The sequence below is a fragment of the Neolamprologus brichardi genome, chromosome 3, assembly GCF_056152115.1.
Source record: "Neolamprologus brichardi isolate AB-2024 chromosome 3, ASM5615211v1, whole genome shotgun sequence".
Classification (NCBI taxonomy): Eukaryota; Metazoa; Chordata; class Actinopteri; order Cichliformes; family Cichlidae; genus Neolamprologus; species Neolamprologus brichardi.
Window position 1 is genome coordinate 12,919,976 of NC_142106.1, and position 13,653 is coordinate 12,933,628.

General features: G+C 39.6%; 1 protein-coding gene across 1 annotated transcript in view; it reads left to right on the plus strand.

Moving 5' to 3' along the window:
* The window catches only part of LOC148103532 (butyrophilin-like protein 2), a 169,674-nt gene extending 158,860 nt beyond the window's left edge, over positions 1–10,814 (plus strand). The window contains exons 4-5 of the mRNA XM_087838129.1: positions 9,219–9,578; positions 9,817–10,814. Coding sequence (XP_087694255.1) covers positions 9,219–9,578; positions 9,817–10,055 — 599 coding nt within the window. The 3' untranslated portion in view covers positions 10,056–10,814. The remainder of the gene's footprint in view (positions 1–9,218; positions 9,579–9,816) is intronic.
* Positions 10,815–13,653: the final 2,839 nt, after the last annotated feature.

Sequence of the window (13,653 nt, forward strand, 5' to 3'; positions counted from 1 at the left end):
CACTTAAAATGATGACAGAGGTCAGTAATTTGCACCAGAGGTACACTTCAACTGTGAGAGACAGAATGTGAAAAAAAAATCCATGAATTCACATGGTAGGATTTGTAAAGAATTTATTCGTAAATCAGGGTGGAAAATAAGTATTTGGTCACCTCAAACAAGGAAAATCCCTGGCTCTCACAGACCTGTAACGTCTTCTGTAAGAAGCTTTTCTCTCCCCCACTCGTTACCTGTATGAATGGCACCTGTTTGACCTCATCATCTGTATAAAAGACACCTGTCCACAGCCTCAACCAGTCAGACTCCAAACTCCGCCATGGCCAAGACCAAAGAGCTTTCGAAGGACACCAGGAAAAGAATTGTAGACCTGCACCAGACTGGGAAGAGTGAATCTACAATAGGCAAGCAGCTTGGTGTGAAAAAATCAACTGTGGGAGCAATCATCAGAAAATGGAAGACATACAAGACCACTGATAATCTCCCTCGATCTGGGGCTCCACGCAAGATCTCATCCCGTGGGGTCAAAATGATCATGAGAACGGTGAGCAAAGATCCCAGAACCACACGGGGGGACCTGGTGAATGACCTGCAGAGAGCTGGGACCAAAGTAACAAAGGTCACCATCAGTAACACACTACAACGGCAGGGAATCAAATCCCGCAGTGCCAGACGTGTTCCGCTGCTGAAGCCAGTGCATGTCCAGGCCCGTCTGAAGTTTGCCAGAGAGCACATGGATGATACAGCAGAGGATTGGGAGAATGTCATGTGGTCAGATGAAACCAAAGTAGAACTTTTTGGTATAAACTCAACTCGTCGTGTTTGGAGGAAGAAGAATACTGAGTTGCATCCCAAGAACACCATACCTACTGTGAAGCATGGGGGTGGAAACATCATGCTATGGGGCTGTTTTTCTGCCAAGGGGACAGGACGACTGATCCGTGTTAAGGACAGAATGAATGGGGCCAAGTATCGTGAGATTTTGAGCCAAAACCTCCTTCCATCAGTGAGAACTTTGAAGATGAAACGAGGCTGGGTCTTCCAACATGACAATGATCCAAAACACACCGCCCGGGCAACAAAGGAGTGGCTCCGTAAGAAGCATTTGAAAGTCCTGGAGTGGCCTAGCCAGTCTCCAGACCTCAACCCCATAGAAAATCTGTGGCGGGAGTTGAAAGTCCGTGTTGCTCGGCGACAGCCCCAAAACATCACTGCTCTTGAGAAGATCTGCATGGAGGAATGGGCCAAAATACCAGCTACTGTGTGTGCAAACCTGGTAAAGACCTATAGTAAACGTTTGACCTCTGTTATTGCCAACAAAGGTTATGTTACAAAGTATTGAGTTGTATTTTTGTTATTGACCAAATACTTATTTTCCACCCTGATTTACGAATAAATTCTTTACAAATCCTACCATGTGAATTCATGGATTTTTTTTTTCACATTCTGTCTCTCACAGTTGAAGTGTACCTCTGGTGCAAATTACTGACCTCTGTCATCATTTTAAGTGGGGGAACTTGCACAATCGGTGGCTGACTAAATACTTTTTTGCCCCACTGTACACACGCAGTTAATGTCCCTCATTTAGAAAGGCAGAGGCGTCACGGTGTAATTATTTTACATGTAGTTGTTTTTTTCCTGTGTAATAATATTCAACATTGCTATCAATAAATTTTTCAATCCCTCTGCAAAATGGGTTCAAAAACATAAACAACTGTTGGATGCTGTTTGTCTGTGATTTGAACCGGGGCAACAAATCATGGCAGGATCAGCCTGATGTTATTTGTATCCCACTGTAACTTTACTGTATAAAGAGCAAACATCTCCAAAATGTCAGGAGTAGTTAGTCATTACAAGAAGTGTTTGTGAACTAAAAATCGGGAATGTGGGATACTGTTTGTCCGTGATTTGGAGAACCCAGCGCTGCTCCCGACGAAGGGAAAACCAATTCTGCAGGGGAGACCTACCTTGGCACTTGTGCAGGTGAAACCAAAGGGCAGATATGCTTCACCATATTTTCTAGTTTTTGGCTTAGAATGAAGTTGGTTTGGAAACATATTCAGCGATGCTTCATTTTTTTGTTTTGTTTTTTCCTTTTCATACCGCGACTGGAGAGCGCAAACTCCGCCAATGTCGTTTTCCATCAACACTCATTAAAACAGCAACCTACAGGTATGTTAGCGCACTCATCCCCAACTGTCCGAGGAAGAGGTCACACGTTGAAACTGACAGAGGCGCAAGGCAGCCCAGGCGGGGAAATTTTGCTTTTACATTTTGCGACTCATTTTATTTCTCTGTCTTATAAGAAAACTATTCAATCAGATAGTTATTTGTGGTGAATGAAATACAGTTACACTTTCAAGCACTTTTAAGCACCACATCTTAAATTCAAGCACTTTTCAAACCTTGAAAAGACAACATTAAAATTCAAGGATTTCAAGCACCCATACGAACCCCGTACCCTGTACCCCAGAGGGTTAAACGTTTTTTTAAGTAAATCAACAGTTACTTTTGAAGTAATTAATTACTATTAGAATCTTGTAACTCAGTTACTTTTTTGAAGAAGTAACTAGTAACTATAATTATTTACTTTTTCAAAGTAATGTGCCCAACACTGCACAGGAACCTGAAGGAGCAGCTCAGCAGTCCTACACACTGACCACTCAATGTAAAGTGTGAAAGTGTTGTTCCCATAAGGATGTGCTACCATCCTTATACAAATGCACCACCCCTGCTGTGTAACATTTACATTTTTACTCTTTGTAAACATCAACCATTCAGCTGCTCAAACAGTAATCAATGTGATTATGGGACACCTTCCATCCTGCAGAGTTTCTATTCAGCCTGATTTGTTTTTCATGTCTTCTCCTCCATCATCAGTTATCAGGAGAGCAGACAGTCAAAGTACAAGAATTCAAACAAACACAGAGATTCTACTTACAGAGCAGACACAGCACAGATGTTTCCTTCATCGTCCTTCTCACTCATTTGAGCTTGTATCATTTCTCTCACTGGCCCTCTTCCTCTGAGCACCAGCTTTTCTGTTATTACAAAAAGAAGAAAAACTGGGGTTATATCTTTTCTCATTTGATTTAAAAAATAAATAAATAAATAATAATTGAGATTCAAAGTATAAATAAATGATTTTTGTCATACAGGCTAAATGACAGTTAAATTCCATGACATTTATTTAACATCACTTTATTAAATATGTGCTCAGGTACAGCGTCATCATTTTCAATTTTTAGAGCTGCAGTTTTTGTAATTATTAGATTTCAAAATCACAATACCCTCCATTTTATTGCCGTTTAGTCACCTTTTCTGAAATGCCATAACATTTTTAAATCAACTTGTTTTTCACAAGCTCCCTCATATTCTTGTCATCGAGTCACTGGGTATTTTAGTCATCATGTGTAAAGCTGCATTAAGGGACAAGTTAAAAGGTCGGAAAAGAATTAATTCCTCATGTTTTGCCCTGGTGTCTGTTTTCAAACTCTAAAATACAAATAAAATGAAATTTTTGAAACATTTTGGGACAAAACCACCTAATGTGACCAGAACAAAAATGATGAACGCACTGTGAATTATTTAGCATTTAACGTCTTGATGCATGCTCAATCATCCAGGTAAGTAAATCTCCAAAAGTTGATTCTGTTCATCTGGTCGTAGCGTTTGTGAGAGAAACTAACGCCTCCCACAAACACTACGTCCAGATGAACAGAATTAACTTTTGGATATTTAGCATTTAGTATAACTAATTATCCTTAACTTGGTTCTACAAGCACAGAAACAAAAAAATAATTCCTTAAACGCACCACAAGTGGGTGTGGCCGGAGGCGGCGCTACTCCACTTTTCACCAATCAACGTTCCCCTTCAGCATACTTCGCCGCACACTCGTGTGTAACCTCTCGAAAGTGATCGAGGACAGAAACTTTTCCACAACCCACAGAGCAGCCCACTATGGATACTGGAACATCTGTTTTAATCTGCGGGGTCATATTTAACTTTGTTCTCTCATTCACGCCTGCAGGTAAGAACTAACCCTGGATCACAGTAACTTTTAACAAAGTGCAAGTTATCTTTGTTGTTTTTTTAGTTAGCAGCTTTGTGGATTTCTCACCAGTCGAGTAAACATGTACAGCAAACATGTTAGATGTAGTGATGATTACTAGACTAGAAGCAAGATGGATAGAAAGACGTGTTTTTGATACTGTGGGGACTTTAAGATCAGGACAGACATGACTGGGCTCATGGTGTCTGATGTAAATACACACACAACCCTGCGTCTCATTTTACCCGATTCATTGTGTTTTCCGTAAAGATTTCTCTTTAAATGTTCCGGATGACGTTTACCGATCAGCGATCCACATCTTTCATGTCACTGTGATGAATGTTCTGTTGTTTGTGGAGGTTTAGCCTGGACCAGGCTGTCAAACCACGTAGCGACTTCTGCTTCAGCTACCTCCGCCGTCCACGTCTCTATGTGGTTTGTCTGCCGGTGTTCCACGTTTAGAGATCTCCCCCAGACTGTTGTAGGCCCTCTCGAAGAAATCATCGTGATTGATTTAGGGCAGCTTAATATGATGTCGGTTAGGTCTGGCCATCTACCCTCAGTGCAGAGTAAAGGGAGAGACCCACCCATAGAAACTGCACAGTCGAGTCGCCATATGTGCGTATTTCCTGTAGACATATCCAGAGCTCAGACACAAGCTCCTCATTCCTCTCCGTCTCTGTCTCCGCTCCATGTTCACTTCAAACAGCTTGTAGCTGCTTTGACAAACACACACAGCTGTGACCGATTAAACACGAAAACAAGCGTTTTATCGTCGAATAATCCGGAGACGGAGGAAACTTCGCACCACGCTCATCGACGTCCAGAAACAATCACGACAAAACAAAAAGGTCCAAATCCAAAGTTAAGCAGAGTTTATCTCCAGGTACTCCTTCAAAGTCGTCCTGCCACCAGAGTTAAACTTTCTGAGTTATATTACCGTCATTATACCAATAATGTGCTGAAGATCGCGTCAAACGACGACGCCAGATGTGAGAACTTGGGTGCGGAGGGTTCCGGGTGCGCGTTGTCGCGTTACGTGATTCACGGAGACGCGCTCTGGTGTCGTGTTTAAATGAAGAGACAGACCGTAAATTTTTGTGGGGTAGTTATTCATCTATAAATGTATTCATTTACAATATTTCCATACCATATACCGTTGTTTATGTGGTAACATCAGTATATATTAGGGCTGCACAATTAATCGTTAGAAACTCATTTCCAAATGACAACTATTAAAAAAAAAAGATGACGATTGTACCGCATTTTGATCCGGGACATAATCTGCATGAAAACAAGCGCTCCCTCTTCCTGCTCAACAAATGACAAGGGGGGGCTTATATTACGTGATACAGAAGCCAGCTTGCTGCTAAAATTGGCAGGGGAAAAAACCAGGGAGAGCACGAGATGCCGAAGCTGTAAAGGCCAAGAAAGTGACAGGAGAAAATCCGTCCCGGTGTTCCAGATCTACTGGCGTTTAGATCAGCTGGCGTTGATCTAAACTTGTGATCAACTTGTGACACACATCTGCAGCACGTTTGAATTCGTTTCATGCACAACACATTTGTACCTTTCAATTGTGTCTGTTTGTGCGTCATGCAAATAAACCTTTGAAATGAATGAAATGATATCATATATTTGTTATTGGCCTACATTTGTACAACATTCCAAATTCTATACACAAAGTCATAGAAATCACCACTCCAATTGTTCATCATGATTTTAATATTCTCTTGTTCCATAACAATGAAATACGCTTTGGACAAATATGACATATCAATATTTCATCAGTGTTGTAACATCACATCCTGTAAGCATCGTCTGTCTGTGTCTTTTCTCTGGAAATGAATATTTCCAGCCAATATAGGCAATCCGTCAACATGGCTGGAGAGTTGGTGGTTATATACAGTCTGTATAAGTGTGGTTAATCTAATGAACATTTGTAAGGAGACGGCAGTTACTGTGAATTTACAGCAGTTACACAGTGATTAGTAATAAACAGCCAGTGAGAGTGAGTGGATTTAAGAAAGTCAGTGACTCAGGTGTGTCGATTGGTTTGTCATCTGTTTGTCAGACTGGAGGAGACGTAGAAATCTTTTGTTTTAAATCTAAGTTAGGAAGATTCCTGTTGTAAAACAAGCACTTTGTGTGAGAAATGCAAGAAGTACATCTGCAGAAAGCACACAGTTACATTCTGTCCATCATGTGGACAAAATTGAAAATGTTGAGCATTGAAAAACTGAGAACGTTGGGCAGGTTCAAAAGAAATGTGTTTGTCAGAACGAAAAACCAAATTGTTCCTAAAATACTTATGGAAAGTCTAACTGTTGTATGTCTGTGTTCTACATGTTTATCTGATGGGAAATAAAGTTGCTATTGTTTTATTGCAGTTTCTTGACAGTTCTGAGTGGATTTACACAGTACGGGTCAAAATGACCCGCAACAAAATCAATGTCACTTTTTTGTTTTTCAACATAATACAAGCGTTAATTTCCAACACTTGCTTATGATCTTCAATTTGTAGCAGATCCACTATCACATAGCAGCTGGAGCAGTCTCCAATGCAGGTCAGTCCACTGCTGCCACCTGTGGCCAAATACCACAGCCTACTACTAGATTAACTTGTGACACATCTGCACCTGCTGCTATGATCACATTGAGTAGAGGCTGAGTGGCTGCACTTACCCACTTACATTCAGATCTACCCACAAACATGTTGAAAGATGCAATCGCAGCAATGTGGATTGTCAACACTAAAAACAATCAGTAAGCAAAGACCACAGGGATCAATTTTTTCTGTTTATTTAGCAACCACAACATTTGTAGTCGCCTTCTGCACAGGGGAAGTCCACACACACTGTGTGGTACCACTTCCCACAGAAGGTGCATTCAATCTGGAAGAAAAATGAGATGGTCAGAGCCATTCATCTGAAGTCAGGCTCTTGAGTAAAGCAACTAAACATGTTACAGTGTGCAGATACTGCATATTTCTGTGCAACAGTCTTATCTGTGTATCACTTGATGTTTCCGTGCGTCCTTTAGGTGCTCTAGTGTCTTTAAAGTGCAAAGGTATGCAGGTCACCTGAACTATAATTCCACTGTCGGTGCATCAAAGTGACATGTCACCCAATGATGTTGAAGTAACCCAGTCAAGGTGCTTCCATCTGAGGTATTGATTTCGTTATCTTACCCATGCTAACGACATGTGATGTTACAACACTGGTGAAATATTATTGTGTCTATATTTGTTCACGACATTTTTCTTATGGGAAAAAGTATTGATATCATGATGAAGAAGGGTGGTGATCTTTATGACTTTGTGTATATAATTTGGCATTTTGAATGCATGTTGTATGTTATAACACTGGCATGATGTTTTACTGTGAGTCTGGAGTTTTGGTTACAGTGAACCTGCCTCCAGTTTATGAGATATTCACATCAGAAGCATAAGTGGCAAGAAAAAAGTAAAAGAAAAACTCATTTGCTATTAAAATTGTTTAAAAAAAACATCACCTGTAACTAATGGATCTTTTTACAGTATTAATATTTTCTTTATGGTGGCACAGTATCTGTGAGTGACAGGTTACAGTGTCACTTAGTCACTTCAGGGCTCGCAAAATCGCTAGCCCAACGTCCCGGAGCTAGCGATATCTCCGGTCGGGCGACCAAAATCTATCTCAGCCCCGCCCGTCGGGTTACTTTATTTTCTGTTGAAAGTAGAAAAACTAGGGAACAGATCCAGTCGAAGCTGAAACTTTATTCTCTCACTGAAAGCAGAGACAGTTTTCATTGAGATGTTTTAATGAATTTACAGCACAGGTTTCTCTGTTGATATCAGTGAGTGGAGCCCACCCACCAGTGTCTGTCATTCTCTCATCTGTATGATACTAATCATTCAAATAAGACATTTATATATTATTATTATTATTATTATTATTATTATTATTATTATTATTATTATTATTATTATTATTATTATTATTATTATATTTGTTTATATCTATATAATATTTATTTAATTACACTTCAGTGCCCTAAATCCTCAGTCAGAGCAGTGTTTGGAAACCTCTGTGGTCCAGAAGCTCCACACAGTGTTGAACATCAGTATGGAGCTTCCCACCTCTAAAGAAAAGGATTGTAGGAAACAGTCACATACAGTCACTGAGTGAGCAGGTAAACATGTCACAGGTCTACACTTGTTGAAGCTTCTTGAAGGACATTCAAAGCTCTTCTTTGGACGTTTCAGCCTTTTGATCAGTTCTCTGTCCAGATGATGAGTTATGTTGAAGCACTGTGGGTATTAGCTGTGGATTGGCCTCCCATATTTATTTATTTATTCTACCCAGGTATGATTTTACTGAAGGCGCTACCAGTCAGATTGTTTCCAGATTAGAAATTAGAAGAAATGATGTGTTTTTCTGATGGGCTGCTAGTAAAAAAGTGCCTAAAGATACATTTTTTTTGTTGTTTTCGGTTATGTGTAGTAAACAATCTCTTGAGTTAGACAGCTTTATATGCTTGAAGGATCTATAATTTAGAGCAGCGAGCCCCTTGGCGGCGGACCGATACTGGTCAGTGAGTCGTTTGGTACCAGGCCGCGAGAGTCGAGGCTCTGTTGTGAAATTTATCGTTTTAAAGATTTCTACCGTTGTTTTAAATAGTTTTTATCGTTAACTGAGTTTCTTTCTTTCCCTGTGTGTTACGAATAAATCTTATAATAATAATAATAAATCTTCTTTTTTTTAGTACCGTACTAGTTTTATATTGTTGTATTTTTCTGAGACACCTTAAAGGCCAGTCTGTGAAAATATTGTCGGACATAAACCAGATAAAAAAAAAAAAAAAAAACATTTTTACTGAGAATTTCAAATTTTCAAATTCAAAACTATTAATAAGAAACTTTCTCTTTATTCTTTAAAAATCTATTTTTCTTTAGTGAACACTGAGCTGACATGAAGCTTTTATTTGCACTGGAATATAAATTTCATACTTTGTTCTTACTGCAGACTTTGGGCTTATTTTTATTCCCTGTTCTTCTTCTAACAGAGTCTAACAGGTGTGATACTCAGGTGGTTTATCTCTGATCCCTAAGCTGATTGGCTGCTGTACAAGTGAATAGTTTCAACTTTGACCTTTAACCTCTCTGCTCTGTGTTGTTTCCTCTTTCAGACCAGAAAAACATCACAGCTGAGTCTGGACAGAACGTCACTCTGACATGTGGAGCTTCAAACAAGAACATCATAGGTGTAGAGTGGAGCAGAGCTGACCTGGAGCCAGAATTTGTCCTTGTGTACCGGGATGGACACTTTGTTCCAGATGACCAGCATCCATATTATAAGAACCGGGTGGATCTACAGGACAGACAGATGAAGGATGGAGACGTGTCTCTGATTCTGGAGAATGTGATGATTGATGATAATGGAACATACGAGTGTCGAGTCTTCTTGGAAGAAAAAGATCGCAGGAAGAGAGCTCATCTGGATGGTGACCCCATCAGCATCATCTCCCTGAGTGTTGTTGATCCTCCAGGTGAGTGAGTAGAGTTGAGTGTGTGTGTGATCAGAGGTGAAGCTGCTTCCTGGTTGTTGATGTTTGTTTCTAAAGATGTTGTTGATGAGACTTTGTAGAAAGCAGCTGGTCTGAGTGATGTGATCAGAGTGCAGTAGATAATGTCTGACAGCAGTTTGAAGAGGAAATGGATTCTGTTCTGTTCTTCACTCATCACCTACCTGACAGCTGACACCTCACACCTGTTTCTCACCTGCAGGTCAGACAGGAGGACACACAGAGGATGGAGGGAAGGAGGATGGAGGGAAGGAGGATGGAGGGAAGGAGGATGGAGTCAGTAGAGGACGTTATGGGCTGATAGCTTCTTTTTTGTTACTTCCTGTATTCATCGCTGCTTTTTTTGTTGTTGCAAAACTGCAAAGAAGAAAATTATCCAAGGATTTTCCTTCTGATGAACCAGCTGCCAGCTGTTCTGAAACCATAGTGTCACTGAGATGATTCAAACAGCAGCCTCATACAACATTAAGTTTTACATGGACTGTTACTTATGTAGCCTCACACACTCTCACACTCAGATCGAGGAATCAGGGCAACTCAGGCTTCTGTATCTGACACTGGCTGACTCCAGAAGCCAGGAATCAAACCACCAACATTTCAATTTGCACAAAACCCACTCTACCTCCTCCACAGATCGAATTGCACAGAACTCTGGTGCATTTTTACTAAATAATCTTTAACTGTGATTATTGAATGAATGACATTTTGGAATTTGTCTTTATCCTTGATCCTGATTGTTGCAGCTCCTCAGTTTGCCTTGAATATAAAATGAAAGCAAAGTGTTCTCGCCTTTTGTGAAGCTGAAGAGTCACTGTCAGAGTTTTACTAGAAGTCAGCATGACTGCAGCATTAGATCCAGATCAGATCTTTCCTGATTCTGATTGTGGGCAGGTTATTTCAACGAGTAGAGCTCTTAAGAAGGAATTGAAATTGAAAACGAAGTACAGAATTCAATTTGAAGTATTTGGTGCTTAGACTTTGATGGCCCATCACTGTTGACTTCAGACCACAGATGTGATTTCTGATGGAGTTTTTCTACATTTAAAACCTGCAGACTTTGTTCCTTTAAGCTAACAAGTAGCAACACAAATCGTGCTTCTTACTGAGACTTTTTGAATGTTTTATGACGATTGCAGCCTTCTTGTTTCTTCTGTGGCTGAATGTGAATCCAGGATATAGCTTTGTAATGACTATTGTTAATAAATGGTAAATATTTGTTTTGCTGTTGAGGTTCAAATTATTATTCCAGATGTTTTGATGTCATATTTCAGATGTTTTATCATTAAAATGTTTGGGAACTGAAAAAATAAAATATTTTAGCTAATTTAACGTCTGCATAATACTCTGACTTCATGTGATGTTTATAGATGTGACTGCATGTTAACTGCAGTTTGATGTATTTGTCTGCTGATTTGTTGACCTTGATCTTTTAAGATTGGAAAAACAGCCTGAATAAACCCACTAACTCTGAACATGATGGGGACGAAGTGGGGAATTCTTCTTTTTCAGTTAACAAGATCACAAAAGCGAGCACAACACAAACTGACGATTTGCCCGGTTCTTAAAAGATGCTGCTCATCCCGGTGTTGTAACAGGTCAGCCCTGCTCTGCTCCACTCTGAAACTGGGATGTGTTTATGTGAAGCTCAGCACATCAGAGTGATGTTCTGTCCAGCTGTATTTGTTTCTAGAAGAGGAGACAATATAGAATATAGAGAAAGTAACGCGGCCTGCAGGACTGATCATCATGATGAACCACAACAGAAACCACTGATTCCTGTTGAACCACAGGACATAGAGCTCAACGCTGAAATTTAGCCCACTGTGGTGTTTGCTATCACAGAGTTACGGCTCTCTCCCTTTTCATTTGGACAGACTTTAAAATAACTACCCAGATTATTATTGCATTATTTATTTACAGGTTCACTTGACGATCCATTTTATTTTAGTTTTCTTTTTATTTCTGGGTGAAAAAAAGAAAATATATATCAGGATACCTGACTCCATTGTTCCAGGGTTTGGTTCACGGGGCTAGCAGTCATAGCAAAGAAGCCAGACTCTGCCACCTTATCAGGGAGAGCACAGAGGTGTTCTCAAACCAGACAAGAGATAAAATGCCTCCAACAAGTCCCAAGTCTGCCCCAGGGCCTCCTCCTGGTAGGACAGGACTTGTTTTGGACATTTAAAAGAGTATTTGAAAGCTCTATGAATGCTCAGTAGGAAAGCCCTCATCATTAGTCCCTCTGAATGACCGAGATCTTCACCCCATCTCGGAAAAAGAATCAGCCCATAAAGAAACTAAGTGCCGTTGCTTGTATCATCCTCATCTCTGTGTTTTGGTCACTACCCAGAGCTCGTGACCATAGGTGAGGGAAAGGAGTACTCTTACTGAGCACTCATAGTCAGTTTGCTTATTCACCCACTCTCACACACACATTTGAAAGCATCATCCCATACCTGACTGCCTTGCTTTACATTTTACACACTCACACTCCAATAGATGCATCAGGGGAAGCTTAGAGTTCAGTTTGTTGCTCAAGGATTCAACACTATGCAGACCTATGAGTAGGGAAGTAAACTGCTAACTCTGTTGTTGTTGTTGTTGTTATTATTATTATTATTATTATTATTATTATTATTATTATTATTATTATTATTATTATTATTATTATTATTATTATTATTATTTTACATGATTATGGGCCAAAGGGGGCCTCAGATGTGTGTGTAGTGTCATATTGCATCTTTACTTACTATTTAATGTAAGTTTTGTTATTTAATAGCAGAATGTCAAAATGTAATTTAAACAGCACATTTAAAACAACAACTCTTGGCCAAAGTGCTGTACATTTCAAATAATCAAAACAGTTTAAAATGTTTGAAGACATGTAAAAATGTAAAAAGAGAAGCATAAAATGAGAACATCTGAGTAAGAAATAAGACAAAAGTACTAAGAACTTATTCTGATTTAAAAACTTAGGAATAGAATTTGGTTTTCAAACATATTCTGAAAGTGTCTCATGTTGGGCAGGTCCTGATGTGGAGCAGTCACAAGTGTCTTATTTCTTACCGAGGTTTTCTCGGGGGCGTCCCTGTTAAATAAGCACATCTAAAAGAAACAGAGGACTTCACTTCTATCATGATCAGTTTGTGGTTTGACGGTGTCACATACTGACTAGAATATTTTCTATCCAGGACCACAAATGTTGTATTTGTTAAGAAAGCACTGAGTCATTTGTTCTCCGAGAGTTTGTGGTTTATCGGCAAACCACAGCTTGAATGACTTCTTCACATCAGCCTCTGTTGTGAAGAAGTCACAACAGAGGCTGATGTGTTAGACAGACAAGTACTGTCTGTCTAACTAAAGTACTGTCAGTTAGACAGACAGTACTAAATATTTCTCTGGGAATCTTAAACTGATTTTAACAAAGTTTATTTTTATTTGTACAAAATGAAGTCTGTGTTGTAGACAAACAGCTGTATCCACATTAACTCTCACCTCTGTCTCAGAATGACTCACAGTGAAATGAGAGTCAAATCTCCGTTTCAGAGTTAAGTTCATGCTTCAATAGTCACTGAAAGTTGATCCCTGACAGCAAGGGCGTAAATTTGGCATGGACAGAAGGGACGTGTCCCCACCAATAATTTGATCTCTTCGAGTAAAGAAAAACAAAACCGATAGAAAGAAAAAAACGATCTGTCAGCGTCTCATTCAGCGAGCGGTGAAGAAAGAGTTAAATAATAATAAATAATACATTACCTCTCAAGGTACAAAGTTTGTTTGTATTGTGTTCAGGAAGTGGGGACAGTAGAAGGAAGTTTGACTTTAAGCATCAGTTTGCTAGGACCACACAAAGGCAAATGTGTCCGACAGTTAAGGGTATAAGAATATGGAATTCTCTTCAAGATAATCTTAAGAGCTGTACAAATATGCACCGTTTCAAAATGTGTTACATACTTAAAAGGATGAATCAATATGAAGAACATGAAAGTAATTTGGGCTAAATGTGGAAGGAAAATGTTTTTGCATTGTTACATAA